The sequence below is a fragment of the Ovis aries genome, chromosome 8 (genome assembly GCF_016772045.2).
Source record: "Ovis aries strain OAR_USU_Benz2616 breed Rambouillet chromosome 8, ARS-UI_Ramb_v3.0, whole genome shotgun sequence".
Taxonomy (NCBI): domain Eukaryota; kingdom Metazoa; phylum Chordata; class Mammalia; order Artiodactyla; family Bovidae; genus Ovis; species Ovis aries.
This window is the reverse complement of record NC_056061.1, coordinates 53,765,759-53,789,592: the sequence shown is the minus strand read 5'-3', so window position 1 is coordinate 53,789,592 and position 23,834 is coordinate 53,765,759. Positions and strand designations below refer to the sequence as shown.

Sequence of the window (23,834 nt, the reverse complement as noted above, 5' to 3'; positions counted from 1 at the left end):
TATTGTAGCTCCACACTTAGGGTGTGTGTGTGTGCTCCGTCGCTTCAGTCGTGTCCATCTCTTTGTGACCCTATGGACTGTAGCCCACCAGATTCATCTGTCCATGGGATTCTCTATGCAAGAATACTGGAGTGGGTTGCCATGCCTTCCTCCAGGGGATCTCCCAGACCCAGGGATCGAACCCAAGTCTTGTGCATCTCCTACATTGCAGATGTATTCTTTACCCACTGAGCCACCTTGGAAGCCTACACTGAGGATACGTCTTCCAAAACAGCCTCTAAAAGGGCAGATATTAATACCCTGCAGCTTAGAATCAGGTTAGTGGGTAGGAATCACCGCTGTCCCTTTGAATTCTTTCCTTTCAACCATGACATCATCCTGAGTGAAGTCACTGTCTTCTGTCCATCCTGAACTTTAGTACTGGTGTCAGACTTGCTTTCTTGACCTCCAGGGCCCACCATTGTCCGGATGCCTTCAGGATCATTGAGGGAAGCCCCTTCATAGTTCCTTCATCCCTTCATCTATAAAAATCACCTTCCATATTTCACCCATCTGTGAAAATCACTTACCTTGTTTTAATCTGCTGCTCATTAAACACATCTTGTAATATCTCACAAGTATTCTGACTTTACATGTAAGCATCTCACTTTCTGACCATAACATAAATTCATTTCTTTCTACTTGATGAATTTTACCAAGGTCATCCATCAGCCTCATGGGGAGCACTTGTCCATCAAACTTTCTGTCTTTTGCCAATTCATCAACTTGCATATTGTATCAAAACTTTATTTCTTTTTTGTAATCTTTTTGTCACATCTTCTATTTCCATAAACTCCTAGATTCCTTTTTTTTCTGTCTATTTTTTATGGGCTTAAGATCAAGCAAATTCTGTTTTCAATAGAACCATGCTCCATGGTAGATCAGAATCAGTAGAAATTCTCAGTCACCAACTTCAAATGGGCCCACAATACTCCTAGATATCCTATTACATTTTCATTTCAATTCCCTTTCTCCTCTCCTCTCCATTCTGCTCCATTTGATTCTCTCAAAACTCCAGCCGTTCCTCATACCCTCCTACTTTCCTACCCATCCCTGTAGCTGAGAAAACCGAGACCATGCAATAGAAACTCTCCTATCTACCAGTTCTACAGATTTACTCATATTGCTTTTCATCCTTTCCTTCTTTCCTCACGTTATAAATAGAGCGCCTCCTCCGACCTGGAATTTGGAACCTGTGCTATTCTATCTCATACTAACAGTTATCATTTCTCTCATGTATGCTTAGACTTACCCTATCAAGTTGAATTCTCCTCACTGACTTCTAAATAGCTAAGTGTTTTCTGTCCTAAAAATGATAATAAAAAGTTGAACACTTCCCTTGATCGCATATCTTCTTCCATCCTTGGTTAGATTTCTCCAGCAATTCAGGGTAACTACCTGTAAGAGAATTATAGACATCTCCACTCCCCTGCTCTGTTCATCATTGTCTGATAGGTTTCCATTGTCCCATTTCTGTTACTTCATACAGATGGTTCTACCTTTGATCACTCTTAAGCTCAAAATTACCTGTAAGAAGTGATTTTGTTCCAGGTTTATTGAGATATAATTGACGTGTAACATTATGTAAATTTAAGATGTACAGTGTTTTGATTTGATACAAGGATGCATTGCAGAGTGATTCCCACTACAGTATTAGCTAACATCAGCATGTCACATAATTTCCATTTCATTTTTTTCTGGGAACGTTTAAGATATACTCTCTTCAATTCAGTTCAGTTCAGTTCAGTCACTCAGTCGTGTCCGACTCTTTGCGACCCCATGAATCACAGCATGCCAGGCCTCCCTCTCCATCACCAACTCCCGGAGTTCACTCAGACTCACGTCCATTGAGTCAGTGATGCCATCCAGTCATCTCATCCTCTGTCGTCCCCTTCTCCTCCTGCCTCCAATCCCTCCCAGCATCAGAGTCTTTTCCAGTGAGTCAACTCTTTGCATGAGGTGGACAAAGTACTGGAGTTCCAGCTTTTGCATCATTCCTTCCAAAGAAATCCCAGGGCTGATCTCCTTCAGAATGGACTGGTTGGATCTCCTTGCAGTCCAAAGGACTCTCAAGAGTGTTCTCCAACACCACAGTTCAAAAGCATCAATTCTTCGGCGCTCAGCCTTCTTCACAGTCCAACTCTCACATCCTTACATGACTACTGGAAAAACCATAGCCTTGACTAGACGGACCTTAGTCAGCAAAGTAATGTCTCTGCTTTTGAATATGCTGTCTAGGTTGGTCATAACTTTTCTTCCAAGGAGTAAGCATCTTTTAATTTCATGGCTGCAGTCACCATCTGCAGTGATTTTGGAGCCCAAAAAAATAAAGTCTGACGCTGTTTCCAACTGTTTCTGCATCTATTTCCCATGAAGTGATGGGACCGGATGCCATGATCTTCGTTTTCTGAATGTTGAGTTTAAGCCAACTTTTTCACTCTCCTCTTTCACTTTCATCAAGAGGCTTTTTAGTTTCTCTTCACTTTCTGCCATAAGGATAGTGTCATCTGCATATCTGCTGCTGCTGCTGCTGCTAAGTCGCTTCAGTCGTGTCCGACTCTGTGTGACCCCATAGACGGCAGCCTGCCAGGCTCCCCCGTCCCTGGGATTCTCCAGGCAAGAACAATGGAGTGGGTTGCCATTTCCTTCTCCAATGCATGAAAGTGAAAAGTGAAAGTGAATTCGCTCAGTTGTGTCTGACTCTTAGAGACCCCATGGACTGCAGCCCACGAGGCTCCTCCATCCATGGGATTTTCCAGGCAAGAGTACTGGAATGGGGTGCATATCTGAGGTTATTGATATTTCTCCCGGCAATCTTGATTCCAGCTTGTGTTTCTTCCAGTCCAGCGTTTCTTATGATGTACTCTGCATAAAAATTCAAATCACAGAAAACATATTTGAGAAGGTTTATGGGCATGCTGCTGCTATTCATGGGGTTGCAAAGAGTCGGACATGACTGAGGGAGTGAACTGAACTGAACTGATGGGAATACAATACTAGTTTATTCTAAGGTTTTTTTTTTTTTTTTTTTCCCTCCCAAATACATGACAGGGAGTTAAGCTTTTTGAAAAGAGAGGAGAGAATGAGAAGAAATTTTATTTTAGTCCATGTGTCTTTTACAGATGTTTTTCCCCATTGTGGCAGTGGTGCCCCTTAACCTAGAACTCACCCTGTGCCAGGAGCTGTTGCTAAATGGTTCAGGTGTGTTAGCTCATTTAATCCTCCTTTAACCCTGAGGTGGATAGTCACAGTTTTGTTTTGAAAGAAAAGAAACATAGGTTTAGATTGTATATCAGTTGACGTTACACAGTAACTTTACATATATTTTTCCATAAGGTACAGTTAATACTTAAAGAATATGAACGAAATGTATCTCTGACTTTGGAGCCTACACTTAAAAAAAAATTGGAGTGTAACTGCTTTTCAGTGTTGTGTTGGCTTCTGCTGTGAAATGAACTGAATCAGCTGTATGTGCACATATACCCTCTCCCTCTTTCCTCCCCCTACCATCCCAGCCTTCTAGGTCATCGCAGAGCACCGCGCTGAGCGCCCTGTGGATATAGCAGGTTTCCTCTAGCAGCCTGTTTTATAGGTGATAGTGTATTATGTCAAACCCAGTCTCCCACGTCATCGCACCATCTCCTTGCCCCTGTGTCCACATAGCTGTTCTCTACATCTGCATTTCTGTCCCTGTCACACGGAAACACCCTAAGTGTCCATCAACAGATCAGTGGATAAAGGAGGTGTGCTACATGTATATAACAGAATAGTACTCAGCCATAAAAATAAATGAAACAGGGTCATTTATAGAGATGTGGATGGACCTGGAGTCTATCAAACAGGGTGAAGGAAAAGTCAGAAAGAAAGTGCAAGTGTTGGTCACTCAGTTGTGTCCAACTCTTGTGATCCTGTGGGCTGTAGCCCACCAGGCTCCTCTGACTATAGAATTCTAGAGGCAAGAATACTGGAGTGGGTTGCCATTCCCTTCTCCAGGAGCTCTTCCCAACCCAGGGATTAAGCCTGGGTCTCTCGCATCGCAGGCAGATACTTTACCGTCTGAGTCACCTTGGAAGCCCAAGTCAGAAAGAGAAGAGCAAAGATCATATATTAATGCCTATATGTGGAATCTGAAAAAATGGCACAGTTTAACACTGTGATATATTGAAAGAAAATTAAGTTCAATTTAGGGTTAGATTTCTCGAATCCATAATACCTTGTTTTACATGGCATTTCGTATATCATTTAATCATTATATGTATATCATTTAATCATTTCACATAAACCATTCAATATTCATACAAAAATTCAATATGGGCAAGGCCAGTGTTGTCGATCTGAAGCTGTGAAGACACAGTTAGGTAAATTGCATCTCTTCCATGTGATAGCAGACCAACAGCCAGAGCCCAGGCTCCTTACTTGGAGTTCAGCTTCCCCTTATATGCAGTATTGCTTCTGCATTAATTGTTTGCCAAAGGATAATGTCATTCTTGTTCTTTCATCTTCTCCCCTCCTTCAGTTCGACTTTACTTGACTTATTTAGTTAATAATCCAAGAATGTTGCTAGAGTAGCAAAATTTTGATTAGAATCATCCCCTTCAGTATTTCAGGTAATGGAGTGGAGTGGAAATAGCATGAAAAGTGGAGCCCTTCCATTCTGTTCTCAGGTTGGCCTCTTGGGTGGGTTCAGGTTGACATAGGGTATGGCTTCCCTTGCTCTCTTCTCCTGGGAAGCCCTCGTTGACTACTTGACACCAGGCATTAGCTCTGACCTGAACATTAGCCCGAGCAAGTTTTGCGTAATTAAGCTATTGAGATTGGTTTTCCCTGAGTGGACAGGAGAGCCTTACAAGGTAAGGGCTCTGCTGAAGTGATAAAGCTGATTAGATCCTTAGCAATAAAGGAATCTGATCTTAGGAATTTTCTCTTGGTCTCGTTAATGAGGCAGAGACAACACTTAGCAGGGGAAATGAGGTCACTGAAAAGAGAAACATTTTTTTTTTTCTTTACTAAAGAACCAATTCTTTCACTCCATTTTAAATCAAGATCTAAATTTATTGTCCAGAATAAAGCCCAATTTAAATGAACAGATAAGAAACTTTTCCTCAGGGATGTAGTAAACATGTTTAAACTTATCACCTACATGAAGCAAAGGAAGTAAAACAATTCAAGAAAGTAAAACTAAGATAAGCCTAGAATTGGAATAATTTAATTAATGCTAATTGTAACAAAACTGAATAATGAACTGATTATTCAGCTGCATAGTCTATTCATACCATTGTATTTTTTTTCAGAAATAATTTTCTCATTTTTTCTTTCTGCGTCTTCCCTCCTTCCCTTTCCTTAAACTCCTATCAACCATCCAAGCAAATAAAGCTTCTTTTCCTGGCATAAACTTATACAGTTGTCATTTATTAACAATGTTTATCATCTTACCTTTTCACTTATATAGTACTTTTACAGATACTACTATTTAAGCTTCATGGAACTTTATAATGAAAGCTGCATTATCTCCAAATGAGCCTTGGCTCTAAAAGGTTATGTGATGTGCTCAGTGATTTGTATATAGGAAAAGTGGGTGTCAAAAACAAATTTTCTCATCCCCGAGAATGTGACCTGTACCACAGTTGCTTCAAATTATACTCTATTTAAAGTTTCTGATTTTTTCTTCTGTTTCTTGCTAAGTCTTTGTTCCAATATTTAGAAAATGACAGGACAGTTGTATCAAAACCTTCACAGGAAATGCAGATTGTGTATACACACACTCACACATGCACTCACATATATTTCTGTCTTTATAGATTAGCCCTTCTTTCATCATGAAGCAATTGTCTTCTCACAGAAATCTCTTTGACTTCACAACTTCAGCGTATTCCAGGGAAATTAATAGTCATACAGTGCAGACTTGATGTAGAAGAGAATTAGCATAGGAGCCAGTTTATGGTGGGAGTGATTGAAGACAGGGTGAATCATCCATGCAGCCTGCTGTGTCCCACTGTCATTGGCTTTGGGGTGGATATTGGTATGGTATGAGAATGGAAAGGGTGTCAAGGTCATGATACTACTATTTAGTCAGTATAATACCTGATTAGTTTGCTGTTTAAAATGACACTTTAAAAATTTAACATATTAGACTTTTAAAGGAAATTTAAAGCTTATTTAAAGGAATGTTCTACTGCATTTGTGTCTCTGACTTGAGAGGAAATATAATGAAGTTGATAGATTAGAACCTGGAGGTTGGCTTGGGTTCATTCTTGGCTCTAAGACTTGTTAGTTGTTAGACTTTGGTGCAGCCACTTACCTTTTTTTTAAACTGAGGATAAAAGTAATATCTACCTCATGTGATTCTAATTAAGATATATTATTTGTGTGTGTGCAGAGAGGTAGAGAGAGAAGAGGGAAACAAAAGTAGATGTGAGCATGAATGAACATGCTGAGTTAGAATAGTCTCTTGAGTATAGTAAATGCTCAATGAAAATTCCCCTCCACTTCAGTAATACTGTCTGTGTCAGACATTACCGGAAGATTCCTAATGGCTAACTTTAGCTGATTCTTTTTTAGTTTTCCTTGAGCTCTCTCCTGCGTTTCATGCTTTTTGCCGTGACCTGTGCTTGCATGCTAAGTCTCTTCAGTCTTGTCAGACTCTTTGTGACACTATTGACTGTAGCCAGCCAGCCTCCCTGTTCATGGGGTTCTCCAGGCAACAATACTGGGGTGGGTTGAATGCCCTTCTCCTGGGAATCTTCCCTGTTCAGGGATCGAACCCACATCTCTGAAGTCTCTTGCAGTGGCAGAAAGATTCTTTCCCACTAGCGCCACCTGGGAAGCCTACATATGTTTTATTTAGACTCTCAAATTTCTAGCTTATTGTTCTCTTATTGTGCTGTTACTGCAAGCTTCCGTTTTCACTTTCTCCCATAGAGGTCCTAAGTCTGTCCTAGAACCACAGCCTGTTTCCAGAATTGGCAAATATTCCCATGAGAAACGAGAATCCTGGGATCACATTAGAGAGACCCTGTACTTCAAAATTTGTGCCCCTTTAGATGCTGTTGTCTATGCAGATTTCTGATGTTATAAAATTATAGTTACTATAATTTACTTGGTCTTTTTTAATCCTTTTGGTGGGAGTGTCACCCTGCCTGAAACCTCCTGATCCTTCTCTTCCTTCCTCGATCGTTAGGTCTGAACTGTACTTTGCTAACCTTACTTCTGCTGGCTGTTGTCTTGCCTTCCATTTCAGTGGTTTCAGTTCAGTTCAGTTCAATCACTCAGTCGTGTCCGACTCTGCGATCCCATGAATTGCAGCACACCAGGCCTCCCTGTCCATCACCAACTCCCAGAGTTCACTCAGACTCCGAGTCGGTGATGCCATCCAGCCATCTCATCTTCAGTGGTTTACTCCTCTTTATCTTCCCAAGAATACTGGAGTGGGTTACCATTTCCTTCTCCAGGGGATCTTCCCGACCCAGGGATCGAACCTGGGTCTCTCACATTGGAGAGCCACCAGGGAAGCCCCTATGCCATATTACTCACCTTTAACTTTCAAATCGATAGCTTACTCACTGCCAAGATGATGACTTTCAAATCTATAGCTTTATTATAAACCTATTTCTTCACTCTGAAATATATCTGTTTAGTTATCTCCTAAGCATTTACCCCATATGTATTTTAGAATTAGTGAATCTGTCATGTCTGCAATGTACTTAGTTATCTTCTTCCTCAAATCTGTACCTTTCTCTGCGTCATGTGTTCTAGCTAGGGATCCTGATAATGCTGGAATATGGGGTAGGCTGCCCCAATTATGTCTTAATGATATACGGATTCTTTTGAATTGAAGTTACTTAGCAATGGCCAATGCAAGAGGGCTACTCTGACCATCCTTTCCATCTCCCTGAAAGCAGAGAGTAAGTCTCTCATGTGAAAGCTGTACCCTCTGCCTCTGGGCGTAGAAGGACACCCTTAACACCGAAGGTAAAGAATTTGAAACTGAAAAACCTGTGTGAACAAACATGTTACTTCTCTAATTTACTGCCCCAGGTCCAGACTCTGTTTAGGTTCTTCACTAATTGAGCACAAAGTTTCATTGCCCTGTCACTTCCCCACAAATTTATTGTTTCTTTGTCTAGAAAGCATAAAAGCTCCCTGCTTTGGCCATTTCTTAGGTCCCATTTCTATGAGGTCTCCCTGTACACGATCAAAATTTGATCTTTTTCTCTTGTTAATTGGTCTTATACCCATTTTATTAGTAGTCCAGACACACTAGCTCAAGAAGGATAGAAAGGAAAATTTCCTCCTTCCTGTCAATAGACAATATAGTGCAGTACAGTCCCTAGGGACCCCAGCCAGAAATCAGAATTGTCCTATTATTTCTCTACAACTAATGAATCAATATTTTCTATTTTTTAATATTTCCTTAGCATTATTTCTTTATCTTCCCTTTTTCATCTCATCTTTGTATTTTCACTGCTACTAGAATATTTTGGTTTCTAATCTTTCTTTGGGGCCATCCTTCACCTTTGAAGCAAATAGATTTCTAGTAGACCAATTTGATTGTATTTTATTCCTATTTTAAACATCAATTTCCAATGTGTTTCCTAAAATATTTTGCAAAATACTTCTATGATGACCCATATATCTCCATAAATAAAGGAGCCCATCATAAAATAAAATGTTGAAACATGGCATGCTAAATCTATTTTCTCTTGAAAAGTAACAGCACACATTAAGATTAAGGGAAAGTCTATTAAATAAGTTCTGTTGTTGACTATAACAAAATTCTATAACATAAGCTTATATCTGAACACTGATTTTTAAAAATATATTTATTAAAATGTTTATTTATACATACATACATATATATATATATATTTTAAAATTGATTAACCATTTACAGGATTTACTCCTAGTCTTCACTCCCATGGTATTCAAAGTCTTCCATGCCTGATTCTCTGATTTCATCTCTTCTATCTTGAGTTTTAGTAGCCATACAGATTGCTTTCATTTGGTTTCTATTTTATGTGGTTGCTTTTACCTGGCATAGTATCTATCTAATGACCTCTTTCTTTGAAAATTCAGCTACTGTATTTAAAAGCTTAGATCAGTTGATGTCTTAGCTGGTTAACATACTGCTTCAAGTTGATGCTCAGTGTATGTGAAATAAATTTAAAAAATGGAAAAAGTCAGTGAGGGAAAATTTAGGGATAATGGATTTTTTATATCTGTCTATATATTGCCCATTCAGGAAATCAATCATATTTGCTTAAAAGATTTATTGAGAGCTGCTGACCTCAATAATTTAATTGCTCTTCAAAAAATATTTTGTTTTTCTGTACAAATTTTAAGAAATTACTCACATTATAAGACACCATTTTAATTTTTATAGGACAAAAATTAAATTTTAGTTTTCTTAAGTGTGTTACAGCTATTCTTCCTTCACTGTGAAAATTCATTAAAAATGATTGTTGTAAATGTTTTCTGTTTCTTCCTGACAGGTAATATTTGAAGCTGAAGTCTCAGGAGGGAGAAGTGGTTATATTGCCATTGATGACATCCAAGTCCTGAGTTATCCTTGTGGTGAGTTGTGATTAAGACTTGTATTTTTCTACCTCCTTTCAACACTTGTCTTATATTGGTAGTGACTGTTGATTGTTTATCACTTGGTCATTGCTGTCTCTTTTGTTGTTGTTATTCCTAGTTTTCTGTTCAGTTTAAAAAGATCACTGAGGTATTTCTAGAGTTTTTGAATCAAATGTTTTTCAGACTTGTGCACATGTTAAAAGATTCTTTTAATTGTTCAATTAATGTTCAAAAGAAAACCACAGTCTCAAAATGGTCAAAACTCATGCTAAAATTCCATGATACCAAACCTAAATTTATACTTGTTCTAATTGCAGTTTCAGCCTCTTCCAGAAACTTAATCCTAATTGACTTGTCTTGATTTTATGGTCAAGCACCAGTAAGAATATTTGTCCTGTGATCCTTCTCTATGCCCCAGAGGAAGAAGAGGTGATCTGAATCGTAAAACTCTTATTGTTCCTTTTCTTCTTCAAAGAAGAAAAATAAATAATAATTTCTTTTCTTTTTGTTAATAAAACCCTTTTCCCACCCTTCTTGTAAAAACTTTCCATTTGTATAACCCCTTGGATCTGTCTTCCAGTTGATAGAAGGAATGTTGCCTCATTCATGAATCTCCTAACAAAGCTGATTAGTTCTTCAATTTATTTAGTTGATGTTATTTTTGACAGAGGAAAATAAAAATCAAGGGACTCACTCCATCTTTTGGCTTTATTAAATTGCCTAGGAAAACAAAGAATAACAAATCAGAGGTCAGTGTAAAGAAAATAAAGAGAAGCTTTATTAACTTATGTGATCTAAGTTGAAACTTGGAGTGAAATGAAGAAAATGAATTAATTCATCTTATTCTTAATTTAGGACGAATTTTTTCATGTCATAGTAAATATCTGGCTAATTCATAATAAACAACAAGACAATAGAAGGCATACAAAACAAGAAACAATTTATTTACACATCATTTGATATGTCCTTAGATGCATATTAGTTGGTCTTCAGATCGGGTAACTAAATTTGTGTTTACATCACATACCCTGAAAGACAGTCATTGCGTGAATTCAGTAGAGCCAGGCATAAAGCAGTTCATACTTCAGCTATATCTCCCAACAGCAGCATTTTTTAGGGCCATGAATTCTAGGTGATCTGTTCAGTAATCCTCCTGGTGGAAATTTTCTAATAATTTGTAAGCAGCATGCACAAAGGCTGCCATGCCAGAAGCCAGGGCTCATACTCCTGCTAACTGGTTGTCAAACCCTGGTGTGCATTAGAATCGCCAGCAGGATGTGGCAAAAATCATCAGTTGCCTGGCCCCTCCTCTGGTTTTCATTGTTCTCAGGAGATACTATTGCTGCTGGTCTTTTGTTCCCAAGTCATAAACACTGTTCTAGCTTGCGTTCTAGTGCAGGCATTCCTATTTTGAAGCACCTACTGAGATGAGGCCCTAGGGAAAGATGAAGCAGGCAAGAATCAAATGATTGTGGTGTATCCTAAGAAATACATGTAGTCAAATACATCTGATTTAATCTAAGAAAAAGGGGAACAAAATTGTCTCACTCAAAGTTCAAGTTGGCTTACTAAACTCTTTCAGTCCATTCATATATGAGAACCATGTTTCCATGTATTGTTCATTTACATGTCTTTTGAAAGAAGATATTAAAGAAAGACTTTCATGAGTTAACCAAATTTAAAAAAAAAATATTTAAATTGAGCACAACAGTAGTTTCATTGTGATATGGTCCTCCATGCTCTGTCTTTACTCACTGAGGATTAGCTTTTCCTGTTTATAGTTCTTTTCAGTTGGAAACATACATAGCTTCACCTTTAAAAGGTAATTATAAGAGAATGCTTGTTTCACAGTCATATAACTCATGTATATTTTGATTGCAGTCATTGCTGTTTTGTTGGTCTAATATTTCTTTCGGGTAACTTTCTTAGGACTATAAAGCAATAGGAAGTGGATTTAACAACAGTTAAATTAATACTCTGAGAGAAGGAAGAACAGTCCCTTGTTCTTTGAAGTACTAGAGGATTACATAATAGTTATTGAAATTTTTTAAAACGGGAAAGAAAGCGCTGAGCACTTCAAGTGTGATTTAATAGTTCAATGGCCATGTATATGTCCAATTTTGAGCTATCATTCTATGTTTTCACTATATCTTTCTATTATGCCATGCTTTGTGCCTGTTTGATCTCTTTTGCTTGCTTTGATATGTAACTTTTATTGTCACCTGTATGCAACATGCTGCTGGGGTCCTCAAGCAGTAATTGTTGGTTGCTCATTCTGTATAGAATTGCTCTATCAATTATGGTGCAATACGCAGTAGAGCTACTGAGATGAAGAGAACTGACACTGAGAGATGCAGCGGTGACTTTCAGCACTGAGAAAACTTCCGTATGACATTAGTCCTGGCTAAAGCTTGAAAGTATTAACAACATTATTCTGTTGGGAAAAAATAACACGGCATGTTTTCTTCATGTGAAAGAAAATAATTTTTTCTTGCCTTCACAGATAAATCTCCTCATTTCCTCCGTCTGGGGGACGTAGAGGTCAATGCAGGGCAGAATGCTACTTTTCAGTGTATTGCTACAGGGAGAGATGCTGTGCATAACAAGTTATGGCTGCAGGTAAGGCCACATTGGCAGCTGAGCTAAAGAGTATACTTGATTTAAAAAAAAAAAAATCACAAATTATTTTTTTTTGTATGTGTGTGGTGGGCACAGGAGGATGGAGTGTAGTGAGTATATGGATGTGACAGGTTGTCTTTTCTGTAGGTTTAATTTAATTGGCTGCAGATTAATTTCAGATCCATTTTTGGAGTATGAATAACAGTGTATAATTAATAAGTTTTTGGGTTAGTTCCTTGTGAAACCTAATGATTCTCTAATGTTATATCCAAACTGTAAAAACAATTTTTCTAGATTCATTCAAAAATAGGGGGAAAATGAAAATTTAATATTTAAAATTTAATATTTTGAAAGCTCAGCTTACAAGAGCATAGTCCTTAAGTAGGAACTGTCATACTCTGATAAATTTTTTCAAAAGTATTTTAAGAAACCTTTGGGAATGTTTATGGAAATATGAATTGGAAGAGAGCCAACTAAATTATTTTCAGGATTTTTTTGTGTAGGGGTTAATCACAAACGTAAGGAAAAGATGCTTGTCATGCACATATTAAACTTGCAGTAAATGGTATATATTGAATTGCAGTTTAGCATACATGTTGGGGAAATGTAAATGGTGCATATAAAGGACTTTAAAAGAACCTGTGAGAAAACAGTGACGAAGGAATGTGCCATACCTTCAGAGAGTTATCTGTCAATCCTGGGGCAGAGATTGGTGGGAGGAGCTAAGAGCAGCTCTAAAGCCTTGAGGCTGGACTCAGCACTGATGACTGTTGGTCTAAATATTTGAAGCTAGAGTGTAAGTAATATTCTCTGAGCACCTTTATATTGTTATTATTATTTAATTCTATTTGCATCAGAATGAGGAAAGGGATTTAATTAGAATTTTAAATTCCTGAGAATGTCAGTAGAGACCAAAAAGGAAAATCATTAGCTTACTTTCCTAAACATAGACATCAGGCTTTATTTTATGTTACTTTTAGAGAGGTAACATTAGTGTTGAGGGTCATCTTAGTGTTGAGGTAACATTAGTGTTGAGGGTTGCAGGAGGTTGGAGGAATGATTATAAGAAATCATTATTAGAATCATACCTAGTATAATGCCTGGTGTTGTACTGGGTGTTATAAATGTGTTTTTTCATTCAATTCCCACATCCACTCTAATGTTAATAACAAATGTGTTTCATATAAATCTAATTATCACTTTTGTCATTTATTTGATATGTGGGTATTAGGATAGCATCCTGAATATGTGTAAAAGAAATAAAGTCTCTCCTTTTGTTTAACCTTGTGATTATGGTAATTTCCCCCACAGATATTGAAGTATAAGATAATTCTTCCTGTAGAGTGTACTATATAATGTGCAACCTGTTTTATTATCTAAACATCAAATCACAATCCTTCTTACTTTCTCTGTCAGCCTAAATAGTGTTAAGAATGTGTTTAGATATATTTTCTAATTATTTTGCTAATTGTTTTTCATTTAGTTAGGAACATTCTTGGCATTTGATTTTAATTGTGATCTGTATACTCTTGTCTTGGTGAACCAGAGACTCTGGAGTCTGCCCCTGGTTTTATGCTGCAGGATTTAATGTGACATTGAAATAAAAAGGGTTTTGTATACTTCAATACCATTGCCTTGTGGCAACAAAGACTTTGTGGCCCTCCTGGTCTGAGTGGGTTGCAGTAAAAATACTTCTCATTTATTATTTTTTAGACTGACTCATTTCGTTATAGTTTTAATAAATTTTCTTGTCCTTTTTCAAATAAAGATGAAAGATAAAAATACTCTGTTTGATTTCTATTCGACTTTCTCTTCTCCTCATTCTCTTTACATTTTCCAAGGTGAATTTATGTATTTCTTGTCTATTTTGACATTGCCCAATTCTTCAGCAATAAGTATTCATGAAAAAGCTTTTCTGCCTTGTTCAATAATAGACCAGTTAAATTACCTTAACTTATTCTCTCAAATCATTCTCTATATTTAAGATAAATTGAAAATTATCAATTACGTAGTTTAGGAATGTTTTCAAATAAACAAGATTGAACTGTAGAGATAAAGTTGTAGATATATACATATAATTGATATCTGTATCTGTATAGAGTGAGTGACTCAAAAAGTGGCCAATGATTTTTTAAAAAGTGATCCGTCTTTTGCGAAAGCAGTAGAAACATAATAAAGGAGGAAGAAACTTGATTCCACAGTGAATCTACAACCCAACACATAGAAACGGATGTCAAGTTATTTTTGCTTGGTGTAGGAAAAGTTTTTAAGGTCGGGAGGCCGAGTTCTTAATTCTAACTCTTTAATTCTTGTTACCCAGTTAATCATGTATGCTTAGAGATTTCATTAAACTCTTCCAGGCCTCAGTTATCTGTAAAAGGAGATGTGGACAGAGATCAAAATCACTTCCAGCTATAAGATGAAAACCAGGTCTTTTATTTTTGATGGTCTGAAACATGGCCTTGATCATTTGCTTTTCTGTTGTTGTTTGAAGAAGCAATGTAAAAATTTAAAGTTATTAGTTTTGTATGGGGAAAATAGTGAAAGTGAAATTGAAGTTGCTCAGTTGTGTCCGACTCTTTGTGACCCCATGGATTGTAGCCTAGGAGGCTCTTCCGTCCATGGAATTTTCCAGGCAAGAGTACTGGAGTGGGTTGCCATTTCTCTCTCCATAGCGAAAAAAAATCATGCCTTAAATTAAATATCACTGTGAGAACAACTTCTGCTTAAAGTCTCTGCTGGCTGCTGTGAATGTCTGAAACGACTCAGAATGAAAGCCCTTTGCATTCTGTTGCAAATTAATGGAATAATGGAGTAGCAGTAGTATACTGCTGGTCAGGTGTGAAAAAAGTCAGCCATCAGCTTTTTGTGTCCTCCAAATCATCTATGTTATGTAACGTGTGTGGTGCCTCAGTTGCTTAGTGTGTCTGACTCTTTGTGACCCCTAGACTGTAGCCTACCAGGTTCCTCTGTCCATGGAAATTTCCTGGCAAGAATACTGAAGTGGGTTGCCATCGCCTACTCCAAGGGATCTTCCCAACCCAGGGATGGAACCCATGTCTCTTGCATCTCTCACATTGGCAGGCAGATTCTTAGCACGGCCTCCACTGCACTGCCTAGAGAGCCCATACCATGTAATATATTGAGCTGCAATTGTTAAATGTTTGAATATGGGGTAAAAGAACAAAAACTAGAAAAGTGTCCAGTTTTCTACTTTAAATGAAAAATGATACATGACAACTACCATGAATACATGATCAGTTCAGTTCAGTTTAGTTCAGTTATTGCTGTTCTTTGCAACTCTGCATTCAAATGGGTATATCTTTCCTTTTCTCCTTTGCCTTTCCCTTCTCTTCTTTTCATAGCTATTTGTAAGGCCTCCTCAGACAACTGTTTTGGTTTTTTGCATTTCTTTTTCATGGGGATCGTCTTGATCACTGCCTCCTGTACAATCTCACGAACATCTGTTCATATTTCTTCAGGCACTCTGACTTTGTTACTTCCACTGTATAAAGATAAGGGATTTGATTTGGGTCATACCTGAATGGTCTAGTGGTTGTCACCAGTTTCTTCAATTTAAGTCTGAATTTTGCAATAAGGAGTTCATGATCTGAGCCACAGTCAGCTCCTGGTCTTGTTTTTGCTGACTGTATAGAGCTTCTCCATCTTTGGCTGCAAAGAATATAATCAATCTGATTTCAGTGTTGATGTCCATGTGTAGAGTCTTCTCTTGTGTTGTTGAAAGAGGGTGTTTGCTATGGCCAGTGCATTCTCTTGGCAAATCTCTATTAGCCTTTGCCCTCCTTCATTCCATATTCCAAGGCCAATTTGCCTGTTACTCCAGGTGTTTCTTGACTTCCTACTTTTGCATTCCAATCCCCTATATGAAAAGGACATCTCTTTGGATGTTAGTTCTGAAAGGTCTTGTAGGTCTTCATAGAACCGTTCAACTTCAGCTTCTTCAGCATTATTGGTTGGGGCATAGACTTGGATTACTGTGATACTGAATGGTTTGCCTTGGAAAGGAACAGTGATCATTTTATTGTTTATGAGATTGCATCCAAGTACTGCATTTCGGACTCTTTTGTTGACTATGATGGCTACTCCATTTCTTCTAAGGGATTCTTGCCCACAGTAATAGATATAATGTTCATCTGAGTTAATTTCACTCATTCCAGTCCATTTTAGTTTGCTGATTCCTAAAGTGTTGATGTTCACTCTTACCATCTCCTGTTTGACCTCTTCCAATTTACCTTTATTCATAGACCTAAAATTTCGGGTTCCTATGCAGTATTGCTCTTTACAGCATCGAACTTTACTTCCATCACCAGTCACATCCACATCTGGGTGTTGTTTTTGCTTTGGCTCCATCTCTTCATTCTTTCTGGACTGATTTCTCCACTGATATCCAATAGCATATTGGGCACCTACTGACCTGGGGAGTTCGTCTTTCAGTGTCTTATCTTTTTGCTTTTCCATACTGTTCATGAGGTTCTTACGGCAAGAATACTGAAGTGGTTTGCCATTCCCTTCTCCAGTGGACCATGTTTTGTCAGAACTCTCCACCATGACCCATCCATCTTGGGTGGCCCTACACGGCATGGCTCATAGTTTCATTGAGTTAGACAGGGCTGTGGTCCATGTTACCAGATTGGTTGTGCCTTTCAAGAACTCCAAATCTGATTCTGAGTTCAGAAGGCCACCGTAACTCTATGAGGAAGTCAAGTGGTAATTTACAAACACTCCTCGTTTCTCTTTCCTCTTTCCATTGCAGTCGAAGAGAACTCCGACCATGGTGTCGCTGGGAGGTGATAGCATTTATATGATATTTAGGGTAGTTTTTTGTATACAAGGACTTCCCTTGGTGGCTCAGATGGTAAAGCGTCTGCCTGTAATGCAGGAGGCCCAGATTCAATCCCTGGGTCAGGAAGATCTCCTGGAGAAGGAAATGGCAACCCACTCCAGTATTCTTGCTTGGAAAATTCCATGGACGGAAGAGCCTTCTAGGCTACAGTCCATGGGGTCCCAAAGAGTTGGACGCGACTGAGTGACTTCACTTTCTTTACTTTCCTGGTGGCTCAGACGGTAAAGCATCTGCCTGCAATGCAGGAGACCTAGGTTCAATCGCTAGGTTGGGGAGATCTCCTGGAGAAGGAAATGGCAACCCACTCCAGTATTCTTGCCTGGAAAATTCCATGGACGGAGGAACCTGGGAGGCTACAGTCCATGGGGTCGCAAAGAGTCATACATGACTGAGCGACTTCACTTTCACTTTCACTTATGTATACAAATACATTTAGAGAATAACTTCTCTCCATTTTTTTAATCCCATATATCTCCTATTTTATTTTGATTTTTAAAATTATTTTTAGCTTATAATTGCTATTTCAGTCATTTTATTGTTTAAAACAACATACCAATTAGGTAAAAAATGGAGCGTAAAAAAGCAGATGCAATGAGTTACCTGAGATAATCTGGGATAATCCATAAGGCATATCATAGTAGTTTTGGTGTGTCTTTAATGAGGTTCTTCCCTGCACGGTCTCAGTATAAAATTAGTCTTAGAAGTAGGTCATACACTCTAGCAATTTAGAAAACAATGACAAGATATATAAGCCAAATTAACCTCCTTGTACATGCTGACTGAACTACTGATGCATGAAACAATATGGATGAATGTTTTTAAAAGTCCACTGAGTGTCAGCAAGCTATAAATCTGGTGAAATCATGAGGCTTTAGGGAACATCATTTCAAAAAGTATGTTATGCAGTTCAGTGATGTTGGATAAGGGAATTAGAATAAAATCTTTAGTTGCTCCTAGAGAACTTTCAAATTCCTTTTCTTCTGTAAAGCCCAGTGAAGTTGCTTTCATCGTAAATATGAACACCACTTTCTTTACAGCTTATAACTTGCAGTTTTTCCCATATGAATAGCTGTTTTTAATGCGTGCAACAAGTTTTAGAACTATGCGTATTTTGTGTTCCTGAGAAACCCCAAGTGGTAAAGAATTTGTGGATCGTCACTAAAGGCTTATGGTAAAATCCAGATTATGAGAAACAAGATCAGAAGTGAAATTTTAATGTACAGTAAAATAACATAAAATAATAAAAATAAAAATGGGTGGTTATATTCCTGAGAAGCATCAGATAATTTTTTCACAGGAAAGATACAAAAATAGGTTATATATTTTAGTGGGTTAAAAACTATAGTCATGTCCTTTTTATCTTATTGCAATCCAATAACATGGATAATAGATAAAGTGATGGCAGGAAAAAGTGAATATGTAAGGAAATAATAACATAAAACAGTAGTTCCAAGTATTTACATAAGAGAAATAAAAGCACATGTTCACAAAAAGATTTGTGGAAAAACATGTGTAACAGCTTTATTCATTATATAACCAGTAATGTGAGGAACCCAAACGTTCATTAGCTGGAGAATGAATTAACAATACGTGGTTCATTCATGCTACTCATCAATGAGAAAGAGTGCACCACCGACATTTGCACCAGTATATATGAAGCTGAGCAACGTTATGTTTTCAGAAAGACAAGAGACACACAAAACTGCATGTCGTGTACGTCTTTATTTATATTAAGTCCCAGAATAGACGATGTTAATCTGTCATGATAGAAGTCAGAACAGTATTTGACTGTAGAGGATGAGGATTAGCTGGAAATGAGCAGGAAAACTTTTTGAGGTAATATAAGTGTCATATAGCTTTGTTGGGGTTTTGTGTCTATGGGTATATATACATTTGTCAGAACTTAAAGTTTAACCAGTTCACTGTATGTAGTTTACCTTAATAAGCCATGAATGAGGAAAGTGAGTATATGAAACATCTTATCTAATAACCAAATCACTGGCAGTACTAATCAAGCTGTGGATGGCAATAGCCTACAAATCTTACCTCCATTTGTGTCCATTTTGTCTGTTTGAAACCATTTGATTAGGTTCAAAGGTAATTTTTAATTGTCACTGTAAACCAAAGTATAGACTAAAGCATGTTCTGAGTGTTTTGTTATCAGAACATGTTATAACATTCAAGGATGTGAAAGAGTTGAAACAGGGGTTGGGCTGTAACTTATAAATTAGTATTCTTTCTTGAGAGTCCAGTGTAAGTGGACACCTACATGGCAAATCAAATAGAGCCCATTGCTGGAACATCTGTCAGGCCATATGCTTTGGCCTCAGGTTCAGTGTAGAAACTAAAATGCTAATGACTCCATCCATCATTACAGAGCTTGGTGGGCATGCATCATTTGGTTGGACAGAGAAAATTCACCAGCAAAGTTACTGAAAGCAGGGAATTGTGTGGGGAGATTTGGTGGCACCATTTGTTTTGGTGAACTGAAATGGGGCTGTTTTACGTGTGACTGGTAATCCTATGCAGACTGCCATGAAAGCAGTGGCAATTGGGCCAATCTGTCAGTGAGCTCCCCAGGTGCTGGCAGTGTGCCTTCTGAGTGGGCCTGCCAAAACAGGAAAGCCAGCCATCTCTTTGCCCTTGGTGAGGCTCATCACTGCTAATGTAGTGTGATACAGCTAGTTTCTCAGCCAAAGGAAATGTCATTCCTTCTGCAGCAGTGGATAATTTAAGCAATAGATTGAGAGTAGAATTAGTACAATGAGATGCAAATTGCTCTAAAAAACAACCAGCGAGGGGCTGACCTTTTGCAGTACCAACTGTTGTCAGCTGAGGTTCATTGAAAATGGTTGCTGTGCAACTTCTGGCCACATTGTGTTTTATCTGTCCAGGCAAATGTAGTCTTGTTTCTATGCGATGTGTGAACATCGTCACATAGCACTGGAAATCAGAAGCGTGATTTTAAAAAAATGAATAATTTGAAAGTACAGAAATTTTATCTGGTGAAATATATCACCATGATGTTTCGAATGCCAACTGGTTGTTCCTTATCAAGCTCTTCTTGATACTGCCATGCTATAATATTTTCTTATAGTATAAATATATGTCTGTTTATACTGTGATATAAAGTACCTGTATCATGCTTAATTTACACATGGAATTTTACTATCCCTGAAACTATTTCTTTCTGAGAAAAAAAATCTGGTAATTTTTCATTTGTCATAATAAATGGAAAATCTTGGAAGAAATTAATCTATTCCTAGAAACATACAGTTTATAGTGGGCAATTAATTGAGAAGGAATTTGAGAGGACTATTTCAAAGCCAAACTGATTAAATATTTAACATGTGATTAATTCACATTGGGAACCATGGGAATAGGGGGAGAAAGGAATGAAATATGGTGAAATTGTACTAATGTCTGGATTTGGTGATAGTTCTGACATTATCTTGGTGAAGGTTCTAACATTTTATGGATTATTGGCCCTGAGGCTGACACATAACTGAAATATTAGAATAACAAAAAGCAGTATATAATTACCAGAACCATTAGTAAAGTCAGAGAAATTATGTCAGAATTGCTAAAGGTACATTGTTATCTTGAGACTTTTGGGAGACTGGATACATTTCTTCAAACAGTAGAATACTGGGGACACAGAAGAGGCATTTAATTTGTTTTTCTTTATAGATACTAAAGTATAGTAATAACCAGTGGTTTCAAGCTATTTGGTGAGATATATAAGCTGATTATGAGGAAAACCTTTGTAATTGCAGGGCTATTGAAACCTAGAATGAGCTACTCTAGAGGTAGTAAAATTAACAATTAGTGAAAGTAGCCAAGCATAATCTGGATAAGCATTTGCTAGAGATGTCGAGGACATTTAAGCATGAGCCTGAATACTTTATTGAGATCCTTTCAGCCCTGAGAGATACTGGTATAACTGAGTAAGAGATCATATGGAATCAGTCTTGTGCTATTTCAAAGTTGAGAGAGCACTCCAAAGATTGGAGTAAGTTTAATGAAGTCGTTAAGGAAAATTTCTTTGAGTCTTTAAAGGGCAAATGCAGGAGATGCAGTTTCAATCCCTGTGTCGGGAAGATCCCTGGAGGGGGAAATGGCAACCCATTCTAGTCTTCTTGTCTGGAAAATCCTATGGACAGAGGAGCCTGGCAGGTTACAGTCAATGGGAGTGGAAACAGGACTGAGCAACTGAGCACACACATATTGAAAGACATATAGGACATGGATAAGCAAGGATTAAGTGGGCATGCTCATCACTGCATTTTAGTGTGTGTGTGTGTATGTGTGTATTGGGTGGAAGCATCAAGAGATGAATCTTCTTTCAGTGGAAGGTTCACAATGGGAAGTAGAGGTAAACATAGTTTGTGGAAGAGATGGGACGAGGCCATGATGGGGACAAAAGCAAGAAAGAAACTACTGCTGACAGTATAGACATCACGTAGTGAGAGCCTAGGATTGGGCTGTGCCATTGAATTTTGAAAAAAATGTGAGGAGGGAAGGAGAGGGACCAGTGAAAGAAGACTGTTGAGTTTGGATCAGGTTGATACCAGGTGAAAGAGTTTGGGAGGATGTGAGTGAAATAATAAAGACAGATTACTAGAATATTATAGAGTAATAAAGGTTTTTAAATTGCCTTAAGCATTTATTTTTGACAGTCTGTGAATTTGTTTTCTCATTTTCTCTCTGGGAATTAATTTGCCTGTTCAACCCAATCATTTACTTGTTTCCCCTTCTACCTTGATAATTGCATGTGAGTTTTCCTAAATAGAAGTGAAAAATGGGGAAACGTTTTCATTCCTTTTTACTCTTTCTAGCCTTAAAAAAGTTTACCAAGACAGTTTGAAACTTGTGGCCAAATTAAATCTCTGGGTGTTCCTGATTTTATTTAGGAGAGTTCATCTAAGAAAAGGCTGTTGGTGCTATCCACCTTGCTTTCTGTATCCTGTGGCTCACAGAGCAGGACTAGCATCAGAGAAGAGCATCAGACATGTCTATTATACTTTCCTGACTCCTTGTAAACTGATAGATGATCACTAGCCTGCTGCTTAATTCTAATTTCCTCTGTTTATCCTATTTAAGTATTGAAGTGAAGTGTTAGTCACTCAGTCATGTCTGACTCTTTGCAACCCCATGGACTGTACCCTGCTAGGCTCCTCTGTCCATGGAATTCTCCAGGCAAGAATACTGGAGTGGGTTGCCAGTTCCTTCTCCAATTTGATTTACAATTAATTCTACTCCACTTAAAAGACCATGTTCTATTTGGTAGCTAGTAGCTATGACTCTTGTCAGTCCTGCTTTTCCTCAGGACATTGCTTTATTTGAGTTCACGGCATTATATCTTCCTTCTTGACTTCATGTAAAGAATTATAATCATTGGTCTTGAAGTAAAATCACTGACCAATATCATGGATTATATTTATCTTTTACCCTTTCCATTTTGGGTGTATATATGTATGTAACAAAGACCATCAGAAAGTATAATCATATTTAATTTGTAGAATTGCTAAATATTCCTGAGGTCATTTTGGTTGGCTTTGTGTGGCTTTCTACCATAAAAAGTTCAATGCCTCAAAGATATAATGCATTCTTTTCTTTCTTTGATTATTCATAAACTCTGAATTTGTTGTCTGCAGATTACATAATTGACTATAAATGAATAATGTGTGGAATATTGTTTGTCTTCTTTATTCCTCAAACATATCTGTAAAAGCCTGGCAGTGTAGAAACTCAAGGATTTCTTCTTATTAATATCTAGAAATAACAATTGACTTCTTTTTCTGTACAAGAGTGATACTCTCTCCTACTATTTGCAGAAATGCCGTTTCAGTGTGTTTTTCAGATGGGTCATGTCAAGCACTTTATAACTTTTAACTGAGCTCCTGTGACCCGTGTTACAATATGGGGGCTCTGGCAGTGGGCTGGCTTTCTTCTTAATGAAAAGCAGTTGATTTAAATATGTAATATTTATAAAATTATTTTATTTTAGAATAAAACATAGAGAAAACCTCACAAAGAGTGAAAAACTATGACTCAATGAATTTTTATAAGATACCCACCTCACAGATCATGGAAAAGACTCCCAGCCATCCGAGAGGCTCTTTTCAAGTTCTCCCATCTCAGACACAACTGAGTCATCTCCCTACCCCTATAAATAATAATTATCATGACTTTTAGCCTTTGTTTTTCTTATGGTTTTTGTCATATATATACATATATGTGAGATATATATATATGAAATATTGAAATATATATACTCTCCTTAGACACTATAGATTAGTCCTATTTTTAAAAATATATCTTTTAAAGTCCTGTTAATCTCTGTGTTTTTCCTGTGGCATTTTTTCCCCTCACAATTTATTTATTGAGGAGCCCAGGCCCTTTGACTTGTAGTTTTCACACAGTCTGCATTGTACTGATTGCATACAAATGTCCTCTTCAGTTCATGTTCCTTTGAATTTCCTGAAAATTGGCAGCCAGATCTAGATTCAGGTTTGATCCTCTGGCAGTGCTAGAGGTGGTGCATAGTGTGATCACCAGAGGCACAAAATGTCTCATTTCTTTCTTTGTTTTTTTAATCCTCATACCAGTTGGTGCTTAATGCCTATATTCATTCCTGGAGGTTGTCAGTTATAATATTCTGGTTTTATTATTTCTTTTGCGTTTTGCTTAATTAATGAAGACATGCTTCTCATCATCTACTATTTGACTATACAGT

At 37.6% G+C, this 23,834-nt stretch overlaps 1 protein-coding gene across 12 annotated transcripts in view; it reads left to right on the top strand.

The window, feature by feature from the left end:
* The window catches only part of PTPRK (protein tyrosine phosphatase receptor type K), a 618,756-nt gene that overhangs the window by 308,754 nt on the left and 286,168 nt on the right, over positions 1 to 23,834 (top strand). For all 12 annotated transcript variants that reach the window (XM_027972455.2, XM_060419596.1, XM_060419594.1 and 9 more), the window contains exons 4-5: positions 9,528 to 9,609; positions 12,116 to 12,231. In XM_027972455.2, the coding sequence (XP_027828256.1) occupies positions 9,528 to 9,609; positions 12,116 to 12,231 (198 nt within the window). The remainder of the gene's footprint in view (positions 1 to 9,527; positions 9,610 to 12,115; positions 12,232 to 23,834) is intronic.